Source organism: Anolis carolinensis, chromosome 3 (assembly GCF_035594765.1).
Source record: "Anolis carolinensis isolate JA03-04 chromosome 3, rAnoCar3.1.pri, whole genome shotgun sequence".
Lineage (NCBI taxonomy): Eukaryota > Metazoa > Chordata > Lepidosauria > Squamata > Dactyloidae > Anolis > Anolis carolinensis.
This window is the reverse complement of record NC_085843.1, coordinates 179,000,739-179,014,012: the sequence shown is the minus strand read 5'-3', so window position 1 is coordinate 179,014,012 and position 13,274 is coordinate 179,000,739. Positions and strand designations below refer to the sequence as shown.

General features: G+C 38.1%; 1 protein-coding gene across 3 annotated transcripts in view; it reads left to right on the top strand.

The window, feature by feature from the left end:
- LOC100558175 (L-threonine ammonia-lyase) overlaps nucleotides 1–13,274 on the top strand; it is an 84,178-nt gene that overhangs the window by 46,173 nt on the left and 24,731 nt on the right. Inside the window, exons 1-4 of one of the 3 annotated variants that reach the window (XM_062975861.1) lie at nucleotides 686–918; nucleotides 7,724–8,054; nucleotides 10,130–10,246; nucleotides 11,952–12,193. In XM_062975861.1, the coding sequence (XP_062831931.1) occupies nucleotides 818–918; nucleotides 7,724–8,054; nucleotides 10,130–10,246; nucleotides 11,952–12,193 (791 nt within the window). In that variant the 5' untranslated portion in view covers nucleotides 686–817. Of the gene's footprint in view, nucleotides 1–685; nucleotides 919–4,035; nucleotides 4,756–7,723; nucleotides 8,055–10,129; nucleotides 10,247–11,951; nucleotides 12,194–13,274 lie in introns of those variants that run through there. The other 2 variants (XM_008120764.3, XM_062975862.1) reach the window with 2 other exon arrangements.

Genomic DNA, 13,274 nt, shown 5'->3' with positions numbered 1-13,274 from the left:
CTCTTCATAATAGACTAATATGCACCGCACTGCCCATCCATACCTGATCTGTGTTAGGTCCTCCATACTTTCTTTGGTTCAATGCATCTTTGGACATCTGCTTGTCACAAAGCTGCTCCACCGTCTTTCTGTCTCCTGGTCTTCATTCCCTCCTTAACATATTCCCGTTGCTTCAAACTCCTCCCATGCCCAAGGTCAGCACTTTGAACTCTTTAAGAGGTCAATATGTTTGCTATTTTTACTAATTTATTGGATTCATATCCCTACCATTTTCCAAAAGAATGCCATTCATGCCGATATAAAGAAATACAGTATGACAGATGCAATAGAACAATATAAAACACAACAGTGCATCAGTGGGAGAGAGAGTAGCAGCCACACTTTTAATAGCTTCTTTGACAGCATCTGAACAGCTGATATGATGGGCTACAAAACTAATTATTTTGTTTTTATTTCTCCGTTCTATTTTTTCACTTTATTACAAACAATGTCATAAAAGACAATGTTCTCTAGTTCAGTGTTAAGTGTCTAAAGCTTTAAACATGCAGCTAACTAAGGACCAAGTAAGTATAATCCAGTCCCTGACTCAAATTGACAGGGACAGGTTGGTCTGCAAAATAATCTCTTTAAATAGCAGCAGCCAATACTCAAAGTCATTTCTTTGTCCCATCGTAAGTGGGAGGACAGTTTGTGGCAGCCTATCCACCAGACAAGTGCATTTCATGTAGCTCCCTGTCCTTCTTGGCAGTTTTTGGAGAGGCAAGTTTTGCCCAACGCCCGGGAATTCCACCGTTTCACTTACCACAAAGGAATTGCTATGAATTTTGTTGCACAGTTTCTCTACTCCAGGGCTTTAAAGAACCGAAATCCCAGGGAACGTATCCGAGAAGAGGAAGAATACGATCCTTTCTGGCAAAGGTTGGAGAATGTTGCCAATGTGATGTAGACCTAGACTTTTGCCCCCACCCCTTAGGAATTATGGACAGCCCTAGATTTGTATCGGGGGCCAAGCCAGTAGCCACCACATCCCCTGGATCCTTCTTGCCTCCGTATGCTGTAGTAGTTGGAGTATTGCTTCATTTCTTTGTTTATTGCATTGCCATACTTTATAGGTAATGATTATAATACTAATAATAATATGAATCATAATAAGAATAATATCAGCTGTGTCTGCTGCTCCTTTTTCTTTGAATTTCAAGTCAGACTGCTTATTTTCAGAATGTAGAATATCTGATCAAACAGTTAAGATTCATACTTTTATTATGCTAGTATGCTACAGATTGGAACAAGAATATATGCTTTCCCTTTCTGTGATTTGGAACTTTTTCTTTCAATCTACATCTACAAAGACCTTGCAAGAAAATATCAGAAGATATTAACTGTCTCATGGACTGTTTCTACTGTTGTCATTGAAGCTATTGTTACAAACTAGTTACATGTATATTTTGACTGGTGATTATGGACTATGTTTAACGCTAATTGCATTATAGAAGTGTCTGGGGTCATCAGTTGAGATTAAGCAGCTTTGTGGAGGGTTCAAGACACTTTCTTGTCCCCCTCCCCTTGTGTCCATAGTTCTGATCTTGCAGAAGAAATGAGGACCGTATGTAGACATATGCCAAACTGAAACTCCATTTTCCATCTTCCTTGTAGATGGACACACAATATGGGAGGATACTCTTGCATAAATCCTACAGATTGCCTTTGAACAATGTATGTAATGTATGTACAACCTGAAGCAGGATTAGCACAGGGTCCGTGTAACACTTCATTAAGTAGCAACACTCTTTTCTGTGGTCAAGGCTGAACAGCATGTACCCATTAGTAATCTACATTCAGCAGCGCTCCCAGGATACTTCATCTGATATTTAGCACTCATAGGTTTAGCTGGTTTTGATGCTTACTATGATTGAATATAGGAGCTACAGTGGTGCAGTGGGTTAAACCGCTAAGCTGCAGAACTTGCTGACTGGAAGGTCAGCAGTTCATATCCGTGGGAGGGGGTGAGTTTCCATTGTTAGCCTCAGCTTCTACCAACCTAGCAGTTCAAAAACATGCAAATGTGAGTAGATCAATAGGTATTGCTTCAGCAGGAAGGGAACGGTGCTCCATGCAGTCATGTTGGCCACATGACCTAAAAAGCGTCTATGGACAACGCCAGCTCTTTGGCTTAGAAAAGGAGATGAGCACCACCCACCAGAGTCGGACTCGAGCTAATGTCAAGGGGAAACCTTTACCTTTACTTTATGACTGAATATACTGACACTACAAGGATACTCAGTTCAGCCTATCTCAGTACTTCTATTAATGATTAATAACATTATGTGTGGCTTTTAAAATAAATACAATTTTTTAAAAAGGAAAATTATTTAGACATAGATTCAAAAAGATGTCAGGAATTGCTTCAAAAGGCATGTCAAAATAAAACACAGCACTGTTAATGACAGTTATCCCGGTTTTCGAAAGAGATGAAATTGGTAATTACACATCACATAGGAACCGAAAGTGACATGCAGCCATTCACTGAGAGGTTATTCAAGGGGAAATGACTCACTAATCCCTTAGGCCAGGATAGTAAAAAATAAAAATGGACTGAGCCTGCTGTTAGAAAGTGTTTCATTAAGAACAGAGGTGTGCAAAGTGTAGCTCTAGAGATGTATATGGTCTCCAACACTTGCTTCTTCCAGGTAGGACAACTGTATTGGGAAGTACAGTAGAGTCTCACTTATCCAACATTCGCTTATCCAATGTTCTGGATTATCCAACGCATTTTTGTAGTCAATGTTTTCAATATATCGTGATATTTTGGTGCTAAATTCGTAAATACAGTAATTACTACGTAGCATTACTGCGTATTGAACTACTTTTTCTGTCAAATTTGTTGTCTAACATGATGTTTTGGTGCTTAATTTGTAAAATCATAACCTAATTTGGTGTTTAATAGGCTTCTCCTTAATCTCTCCTTATTATCCAACATATTCGCTTAGCCAACGTTCTGCCGGCCCGTTTATGTTGGATAAGTGAGACTCTACTGTAGTGGTATTTTCTGTGTGCTTCTTGAGGTTTTATTATTAATATTTTAAAAAGAAATGCTATGAAGCAGCAATTGATTCCCACAGAAATCTGACATTAAGAGAGGAACCCCACAGGGTGACCTTAGTCTAGTTCCTGAACAAATCTTGCTAAGAAAACCCAGTGGTAGGTTCATCTTAGGGTCACCATAAGTTGGAAACGGCTTGACAGCACAGAACAACAACATAACAGTAATCCTTCAGTCTGAATCAAGAGGAAGATATAAAACATGCATTGATTTTTCTTTAAAGGAATAGAGGTCCTTCCTGAATGGGACATATGGTATTTATTAGGGTTGAGCGATTGATAAAAAAAGTTTCAAAAATCATTACAAAAATAGTGGGCCCTCTGTTTCATTTCTAAAGTGTTTCTAAACTATTATTCATGAAAAATTTGTTAATATAATGAAAGTAACTAAATTTTATTACTTTTTCGTTATAGTAATTGTGCAAGTGGGGAAACTTCAGGGGCTCCTTTGTCCCTCATTTTTATAGCTATTGGGGTGAAACTTGCTACAATAGTAGAACACATTTACCACTGTTAGCCCATCAAGTTCAGCATGTTACAGTTATCCACAAATTAGGGGGAATTTTCAACGTTTTTATAAACAACATTTTTTAAAAAATTACAGGAGCTATCTCCTTGAATTTTCTATACAATGACACAAGATAACAGGATAATTCCCCCAAGTTTCAGAAATATTTATACATCTACTGATTTTAGGGATTTTAAAAAAGGTTTTGACAAACTTTTGCCACAACAGCTATCTCATTGAATGTCTCTCATATTAACCAATAGAACTTCCATTTAGGAATTTCTTCCCAGCCCAGCACAGAAATTTACTTACTAGAACTATCAGTCAGTCTTCCTCTTTGCAAATTCAACAATTAGTTGGAACACTGACTGGCTGCTGCTATGGAGAGACAAATCTCTCTCTCATGATTGGGGCTTTCTGATGCAGAGCAGAATTCTGGGAAATGTAGTTTAGGGCAGGACCTTTTGAATTCTCTGGCATAGGGTTCCTTGCCCTCCCAAACTACATTTCCCAGAATTCTGTGCTTTCTCAGTCTCTTTTCCAGTGAACTCTGCTTTTTTTCCTGCAGTTTCCCTCTCCTAATGGTGAGAGGCCATTAATTTAAAGAGGAAAGGCAGCCATTTTGCCTTTGCTTTGCTTCCTTGTGCTGAAATTGAAACTGACTTTGGGAGACTTCCAAAGTCTCCCAAAGTATTGAAAGTATGAAAAAGTATTGGGTAAATTTTGATTCTTAAGTTTTTGGCATGGGCTATGCCCACATGTCAGATATTGTGTTGTAAGTATGAATTTAATGAATTTTTAAAATCCTACTTACGATGACTAACAAAAAATTGCACACCCCTAGTATTTATGAGTATACATGATGAAAGAGCATTGAACATGGAAACACATACTGTTGAAAAAATCATGTAAAATCAGCATTTTCTGGTCATGGTTACAAGAAAGACTTGCAGGGTTTCTGAAACAAAAGTGCTGTACTAGGTCTTCCTGATTTTTTTTAAAGGATTCTACTGTATTTTTCTCAGGGAAATAAAATTTTTAGTGTTCATGTTCTGTTCTCCTCCTTTTGTTTATCTTTATAATGTATCCATATGACTTTTCTATATTTTTTTTCTCCCCAGCCATGCAAAGAAGCTATTTGTCAAAAAGTAGGTTTCAAATTCACATTGTGTGTTTTACTCATTCCACTGAATTAAAATGGATTAGGATATGTCTAATTTTTTCCACTCACAAAGATGGTAATATCATAACTGCAGCTTGTTTATTTCCAATCTTTGATCATAACAATGCATCTTGTGATAGGCAAGGCTGGCCAGGGATAATCTCACTCGCTTGTGCTGCTTTTGTGGGGCTGAAAGAATGAAAAACTAATTTTTCTGGACAGATTGCTCTCGACGGGAATGAGAAATCATCAGAACTACAAACCATCACTATAATCAATGTAACTTCCATCATTATTTAATTTCTACACAAAATTATGTTGCCCCTATGGCAATTTCTTGAATTTTCTGCCTTTTAGTTTGGAGTGCACCTGTGGATGCAACTACATTGTGGAATTAATACAGTTTGACATCTTTAACTGCCATGGCTATGGAATTGTGGGAGTTGTAGTTTTACAAGGTCTTTAGCCTTCTCTGCCAAAGACTAGTGGTGCCTCAGCAAACTACAAATCCCAGGTTTCCATAGCATTGGGCCAAAACAGTTAATGTGATGTCAAACTGCATTAAGTATACATTTCTACCTAGGTGGGGATGTGGCATATGTACCGTGTTTCCCTGAAAATAAGACAGTGTCTTATATTAATTTTTGCTCCCAAAGATGCTCTAGGTCTTATTTTCAGGGGATGTCTTATTTTTCCCTAAAGAAGAATTCACATTTATTTTTGAACAAAAAAAGAACATTTATTATATACTGTACAGTAGTTGTCATCACAAACCAGCATAACCAGACAAACTGTGAATCCTATCAAGAATTTCTTGTTACTACCATTATTTCCATGTACAACACTCTATGGTATGTACATTTACCGATCCTGCATGCTCTGGTGTTCTGTTTGGCGGGCTTGCTTCCAAACAAAAACTTTGCTAGGTCTTACTTTCAGGGGAGGCCTTATATTTAGCAATTCAGCAAAACTTCTACTAGGTCTTATTTTCTGGGGATGTCTTATTTTAGGGGAAACGGTATGTGAGTGCTGAATGCTGATTTTGCTAAAATAGATTAACCAAACTGCATTTATGGACCCATTCTGTTTTGGAAAGCGGATAGACCATATGCATCCACATCTTTCTTTCAAAGGCGACAGGAACATGAGAGAACCAGCCAGGATTTCTAACCATTGTTGGAAAGATCAGATGGGTTATTGGAAAATCATTATACTACCCTCTGTTGTTGATGGTGCTGATAAAAACTTCAGTGTAATGCTATAAAGGTCGTGGGAGATACAAAATCTTTGTCATGCTTTGATTAATTGTGATGGAACATGCTAACAGTGGCTTGGCTATTATTAATTGCTATCAGTCTTGTGGCTTGGCTGAATAACTACAAACCTCTCATCCCTTCAAAAGCACATTCATATATCTGGAGCTACCATATACTGATTCAGACTATGTTTCTTTTGTGCTACAGAGATCAGATTCCCCCAGCCAGCAGGAGCATGTGGATAGCACCTTCCTAAACTCCATTCAAGCTCTTTCTGATCTGATTCATCTAGCTCTGTTTTTCTGTAGTTCAGATATGAGTGGAGCTCTGGCACTTATCTGAGAGCGTTCCCATTCCAACTGTTGAGATGACATGTCTATTTTATATATGACTTTTGGCATTAGAATTGGAATTTTACAAAGGCAAAGTGTACTACTGAGATTAACCCTAATCCCAAGGATGACAGTAGTAGACAAGCTTCATGACTCTGATAATTAGTTCATTCTTGAACAGAACCCCAATACTTGTTTTCGATGGCATCAGGAGTTAAGAGGCCTCTGCTTCCCAAGCTGTTTGATACACTGCAGGTACTACCGTGTTTCCCCGAAAATAAGACAGTGTCTTATATTATTTTTTACTCCCAAAGATGCGCTAGGTCTTATTTTCAGGGGATGTCTTATTTTTCCATGAAGAAGAATTCACATTTATTGTTGAACAAAAAATGAACATTTATTCTATACTGTCATCACAAACCAACATAACCAAACCAGACAAACTGTGACTTCTGTCAAGAATTTCTTGTTACTACCATTATTTCCATATACTGTACAACTGGTATGTACATTTACCAATCCTCCATGCTATGGTGTTTTGTTTGGTGGACACCGGGCATGCTTCCAAACAAAAACTTGCTAGGTCTTACTTTCGGGGGAGGCCTTATATTTAGCAATTCAGCAAAACCTCTACTAGGTCTTATTTTTTGGGGATGTCTTATTTTAGGGGAAACAGGGTATATTTTCCCATTAGCTTCATTTCTTCTATCTCTCCTGGAAACACCATCAGTTCATGAACCATTGCATTAAATAGCAGTACTCTAGATCCCATTTAAATGCATGGTTCCCCATGCTAGATGATCTCTGCTGCTACATTGCTGAAATACTGAAAAATAACAATTACTGTATATACTCAAGTATAAGCTGACCTGAATATAAGCCGGCACCTTATTTTACCACAAAAAAACCTGGGAAAATTTATTGACTTGAGTATAAGCCAATAGTGGGAAATGCAGCAGCTACTGGTAAATTTCAAAAATAAAAATAGATATCAATAAAATTACATTAATGGAGGCATCAGTAGGTTAATTACATAAAACTGTAATTTAAGATAAGACTATCCAACTCTGATTACCGTATATACTCAAGTATAATCCGAGGGGAGCCTTTTCATCCCTAAAAATGCTGGAAAACTTGGTTTATACATGAGTATATACGGTAACTCTTAAATGTGTATTCTCTGGTGTGATTTACTTATTGTGCCCACCCAAATCATATTGGTGTCTGTCAGAAAAACAAAGTATATATGGTTATTGCAGGTGAAATCCAGGTACAGAGTAAATTCCCCCTCTCTTTCCCATGCTAATTTTTGGTTTGGTTAATGTTTCATAACATGACTATAGCTCTCTCTTTCTTTTCTCTTTAGGGATGAGAGCAAAGTAAGGAAACTAGATGCTCCTCCCCAATGTGAACACTATTGCTCTAAAGATGGACCAGTCAGAAATGGTCACATTGGTCAACAGCCACCTTCTATCAACCCAGAGAGACTGAAAGATTTTGGCGAGGAAGATTACCTAAATGGGGGCGTGAAAACATGGGAAATGAAGATAGTTGGCCGTAATGAGGAATTGTTAAGGGACTCAGTCATCCGCACAGATAGAATTAGCCAACTGGACTACAATAAACCTATTAGGTTTGAAGATATCAGTGCAGCAGCCTTCAAAATCCAAAGTGGAGTGCAGAAAACACCTTGTATGGTATGGTATTTATTGTTTCACAGTGAATGCTGGCTGAGAAAATATTATACTACTAGCTTTGCCCGGCCACGCATTGCTGTGGCTTATGGGAATCATTTGTTGACCAGGTGGAATAGCAGTGAATAGCCTTACAGCCTTAAAGCCTGGCCGTTTTCTGGAGTAGCTGGAGTAGCACCCTCAATCAAAGAGCCGCTTTGAAGCCTGGCTACTTCCTTTGTAGGGGAATCCTTGTTTGGCCAGCTTGAATTGCACTGAATAGTCTTGCAGCTTAAAAGTCTGGCTGCTTTCTACATAGGGCATCTTTCATTGGTCAAGTTGAATGGGACAGAGTAGCCTCGTGGCTTCAAAGCCTGGGGGTTTTTCACCTAGGGGAAATCTTGGTTGGCCAGGTTGAATAGCACTGAATAGCCTTGCTGCTTGCAAGCCTGGCCACTTTCTACCTTGCTGAATCCTTGGTTGGCCAGTTTGAATAGCAATTAATAGTCTCGGTGTGTCAGGTATAAATGCTGCAATTAGCCACCTTGATTAGCATTTAATGGCCTTGCAGCTACAAAGCAGGGCTGCTTCATGCCTGAGGGAATCCTTTGTTGGGAAGTGTTAGCTGGCCCTGATGGTTTCCTTTCTGGAATTCCCAATTTCCCTGCTTTCAGAGTGTTGCTCTTTATTTACTGTCCTGGTTTTAGAGATTATATTGTTCTGTATTATTATACCACAGTAATTATTTCATATTACAGTAGAGCCTCACTTATCCAACATTCGCTTATCCAATGTTCTGGATTATCCAATGCAGTCTGCCTTTTAGTAGTCAATGTTTTTGTAGTCAATGTTTTAATACATTGTGATATTTTAGTACTAAATTCGTAAATACAGTAATGACTACATAGCATTACTGCGCATTGAACTATTTTTCTGTCAAATTTGTTGTATAACATGATGTTTTGGTGCTTAATTTGTAAAATCATAACCTAATTTGATTTTTAATAGGTTTTTCCTTAATCCCTTCTTATTATCCAACATATTTGCTTATCCAACATTCTGCCGGCCCATTTATGTTGGATAAGTGAGACTCTGTTGTATATTTATAATCTTATATTATCTGCTTAGAAATGGATTATATGAGCCTCCTTCTACACAGCTGTATAAAATGCACACTGAAGTGGATTATATGGCAGTGTGGACTCAAGAGAATCCAATTCAAAGCAGATAATATAAGATTATAAATGGGTAATATAGCTGTTTGGAAGGGCCTTGAGTCTACACTGCCATATAATCCAGTTCAAATCAGATAGTCTGTATTTTATAGGCAGTGTGGAAGTGGCCTGATTGAAGAGGCCTGGGCGCCATTAAATGGCTGAGTGGGTTGCTAGGAGACAACGTGGGCGGAGCTTACCTTTCTAACTGGCAGCAATGGGAAAAAAATAGTTCTTCCTCTTCCTCTAATTAGGACTTTATTTTTCTTGTTTTTTTAATTGAAAGACATATTTTGGATGACTATGTCTTTTGTGGCCAAATTAGGTGTGATTTGGTTCAGTGACTTTGTTGTTTATTCCAAAATAAAACGAACATAACATTTTTATATTATACTATTATTTCTACCAAAGGCAAAAAGCTGCAGAATTCTTTAGGCCAATTCATATCCAAGATAAGAAAAGATGTATAAGCCAGAGACCTTAGAAACAGTTTGAATCTGAGCTTATACAAGTTTCTAAATATTTCTTGATATGTAGAAGACATGAGCCAACACACATTTTTCTTTATGTTTGAGTTGAAATTATTGAATATGTGTTTTCTAGATACCTAATTTAGCCAAAATGCTAGACACATTGGGTAACATATGTTCAACATTGTTTTAAACTGTTCTAAAATATTGTAAATTTTCCTAAAGTTTTAAAAGAAGTTGCAATCAAGTTCAGAAGCAGGGTAGAACATATTCCTGAATGAATATTGCTAAACTGACAGATTTATTGATCTTTTGGTCATTTCTATTTTCCTTTCAACTGCAGATGATGTGTTTAATGTAGGTGTGTGTATAACGGGCTGAACAACATAACTCAGTACCATCCCATTGTTTTCAGTATTCTAGGCTTTCAAAGCAGTATGGAGTGGAGATATATCTAAAAAAAGAATACCTTCAGTACACAGGATCTGTAAAAGAACGAGGTGTGCTTTACCTTCTAATGTCTTTACAACAGGTGAGAAATCTAGTGGAGCAAAATTTTAGTAGAGAGAGAACTGGCTGTTTGCTAAATTTTGTATCAAATGTGTGAAATTAAGTTATGCAGGCCTGAATGATGATCCCAAACATCTTCTCCAGATTTGTCGCTTTTCCATGACATTGCCAAAACTGAGAATGAGTTTTTCAGTGGCTCCTGATACTTCACAGCTCAGTGAGGTTTTGAAGCAGGATTTCCATAGGTAAAGCTCCACTGTCATGCTCAGTCACAGCACCATACGTATCAAATGCCTGTGACTATTTCACTAAGACCTTTCAGTTGTCTGGTTCCTGGTTTTCATAGTTTCAGCCTCTGATGTTGATAGGTTCTGCTCCTAGGTTTTTAAACAAGTGGTACTCACATGTTAAACCAAAGCTGGCATGTAGAACAGAGGTGGAAAAACTCTTCATCTCTTAAAACACTGATGGGTCCTTCTGCTCTGGTGTGGGAAAACAGTCACTAGAAAAAGGTGCCTTCATCTCCCAATACCTGCATGCTATCCCTTTTCTTATTTTCAAATTCTATAATCTGAAAACGATTTGCTTATATTGGTGACTTTCATGACTGAATCACTCAGGTAGAATCTTCAGGACTTGAGTAGGATCTGGAAACTTGTATCGTAATGAAGGAGAGAACCGAAATGATCCAATGGCTTGAGCACTGGAGTTAGACTGTTATTATCCTCACTCAACCATAAAAACCCATTGTCTGACATTGGACAAGTCACATTATTTCCAGCCTTAAGGAAAGCCAGTGGCCTACTTAGCTTCAAGATCAGACAGAATCTGTTCAGCAAGACATATCCTGAAAACACCTCTTTATAGTTACAGATTATACTAATGATTATGTTTATATATGAAAATACATGATTAGCATCATGCACAGCTCTAAAATACTATTATCCTATATGATATATCATTTATATTTGTGTGTGTGTATGTATGATGATCTTGTTATGGGTCAATAAAAATTCAGGAAAAAAATTGTACAGAAAAAATTGTTTTCTATGCAAAATGTTTGTTCACATAATGGTCCAAAATGATGTGGAGGTGGGGGATCCCACAGTGATTGACATGTCATGCTGTGAACATTACTAGTATTTTTTACAACCCCATTAAATACACCTTTAAGATTTTTCATTTGGGGAGTGTCCTTCCTTTCTTCCATCCATCCATCCATCCATCCATGAGGATTCTCTCAAATGAGTCAGCAGCTTATAGGAGCCTCCGGTGGCCTAGGGGATAAAAGCCTTGTGACTTGAAGGTTGGGTTGCTAACCTGAAGGCTGCCAGGTTCGAATCCCACCTGGGGAGAGTGCGGATGAGCTCCCTCTATCAGCTCCAGCTCCATGCGGGGACATGAGAAAAGCCTCCCACAAGGATGGTAAAACATCAAAACATCCGGGCGTCCCCTGGGCAACGTCCTTGCCGACGGCCAATTCTCTCACTCCAGAAGCAACTCCGATTGCTCCTGACACACGAAAAAAAGCAGCTTATAGTCTTCAATGCAGATCTGTATATTTAGGGGTAAATTCTGTTCTACACTCACCATCCCAGAGACAAAAAGGATCTATGGAGGGAGTGGTAGCTTTAGGCCCATTTTACGAAGTGGTCTTGTCCTCAAAGTGCCTTCCAATCATTTTTTTTTAACCAATATCTTGTGTTTTGGTCATTCATATCTTGCAGGATCAGCAAAGAAAAGGTGTAATTGTTGCTTCGGACAATAACTTTTCCATGGCAGTAGCATACCATGCTTCAGAGCATCAGATTCCTGTGTTTGTCATCATGTCCACCAACACCTTGCCAGCTAGAGTTAAAATGTGTCGTGAATACGGGGCTATGGTAATTTCTTATGGTTCTACAGCAAGAGAGTCCCAGCTGCATGCTAGAAGGCTAGCACAAGAAAATGGCTATCTGTATCTTGAAGAGTAAGTGGATGTTTTAACCCTTGTTTTTACTGAATGCTATTGCACTTTTGCCATGCAAAAAAATCACCACTAGCTTGAATTGTGCTTTCTGTTTCCATGCATCATCATCTTCAGGGCCATAGCCAGAAAAAAATTTCGGGAGGGGTTTTGAAAATTTCGGGGGAGGGGGGTTGAACCCCTAGCACCCCCCCCCCCCCCCCCGCTACAAACCTGTCAATATCTTCTTGAGATAGTGTCTGGAGGGACTCTTAATGTTTTGCGTCTCATATACTTAGCATGGGGATTTGGTTAACCTGTTAAAATTCATGAGTAAACCAGGTTTTTTTATAACCTGAAAAATGGGGGGGGGGGGTTGAACCCCTAACCCTCCCCCCCCCCTCGCTACAGGCCTGATCATCTTAACAAGAAGAGACCATAGATTTCTGAAAAAAGCAATGATTTAATAGTATGTGAATTATCTTATGCCTTTTTTCACTAGAAATAGAGAAAAAGTTGTTTTGGTTCTGGATTTTTCAAGTGGAAAATGTAACACATGCATTGGTCACAAGAATGATCAGGGTTTTTTTTTTTTACATGCCTTGAAATTGAATAATATTTTCCTTCAGCAAGCCATGAGCCTTACATGATAAATATCCAGATCTTGACGTAGTTTATCTATTTGATGAAGGAAATGGATTAAGCAGTTTCCAAATGCCATTTTGAACAAAAATTCCACTGATCTGTTTAATAAACTAAAGAAGAAACATGATTTTATAAATAGTTTTCCCCTAATTTTCCAGCTTGATATAGCCGTTCCCAGTTTAAAACCTTGCTTCATTGTGTTTTTCCATGATCTACTTATTGAAACTGTTTTATTAGTTAAGAGGCTGCTTGAAATCTTCCTTACAATAAGGTCCTCCAAATTAGTGGTGAAGGTACCAAATTTTGGCTCGGGAGAAAGTAAAAAAAAAAAAACATCTACAGTTTTAGTCTGCTCTTCACAAATAGACTAAATTGATGGCTATAGTTTACTGTGACTACTAGGCTTGGGCCCTAATCAGTTTGAACAAAAATGATTTGTGGTTTTAGGTGGACCATTTTA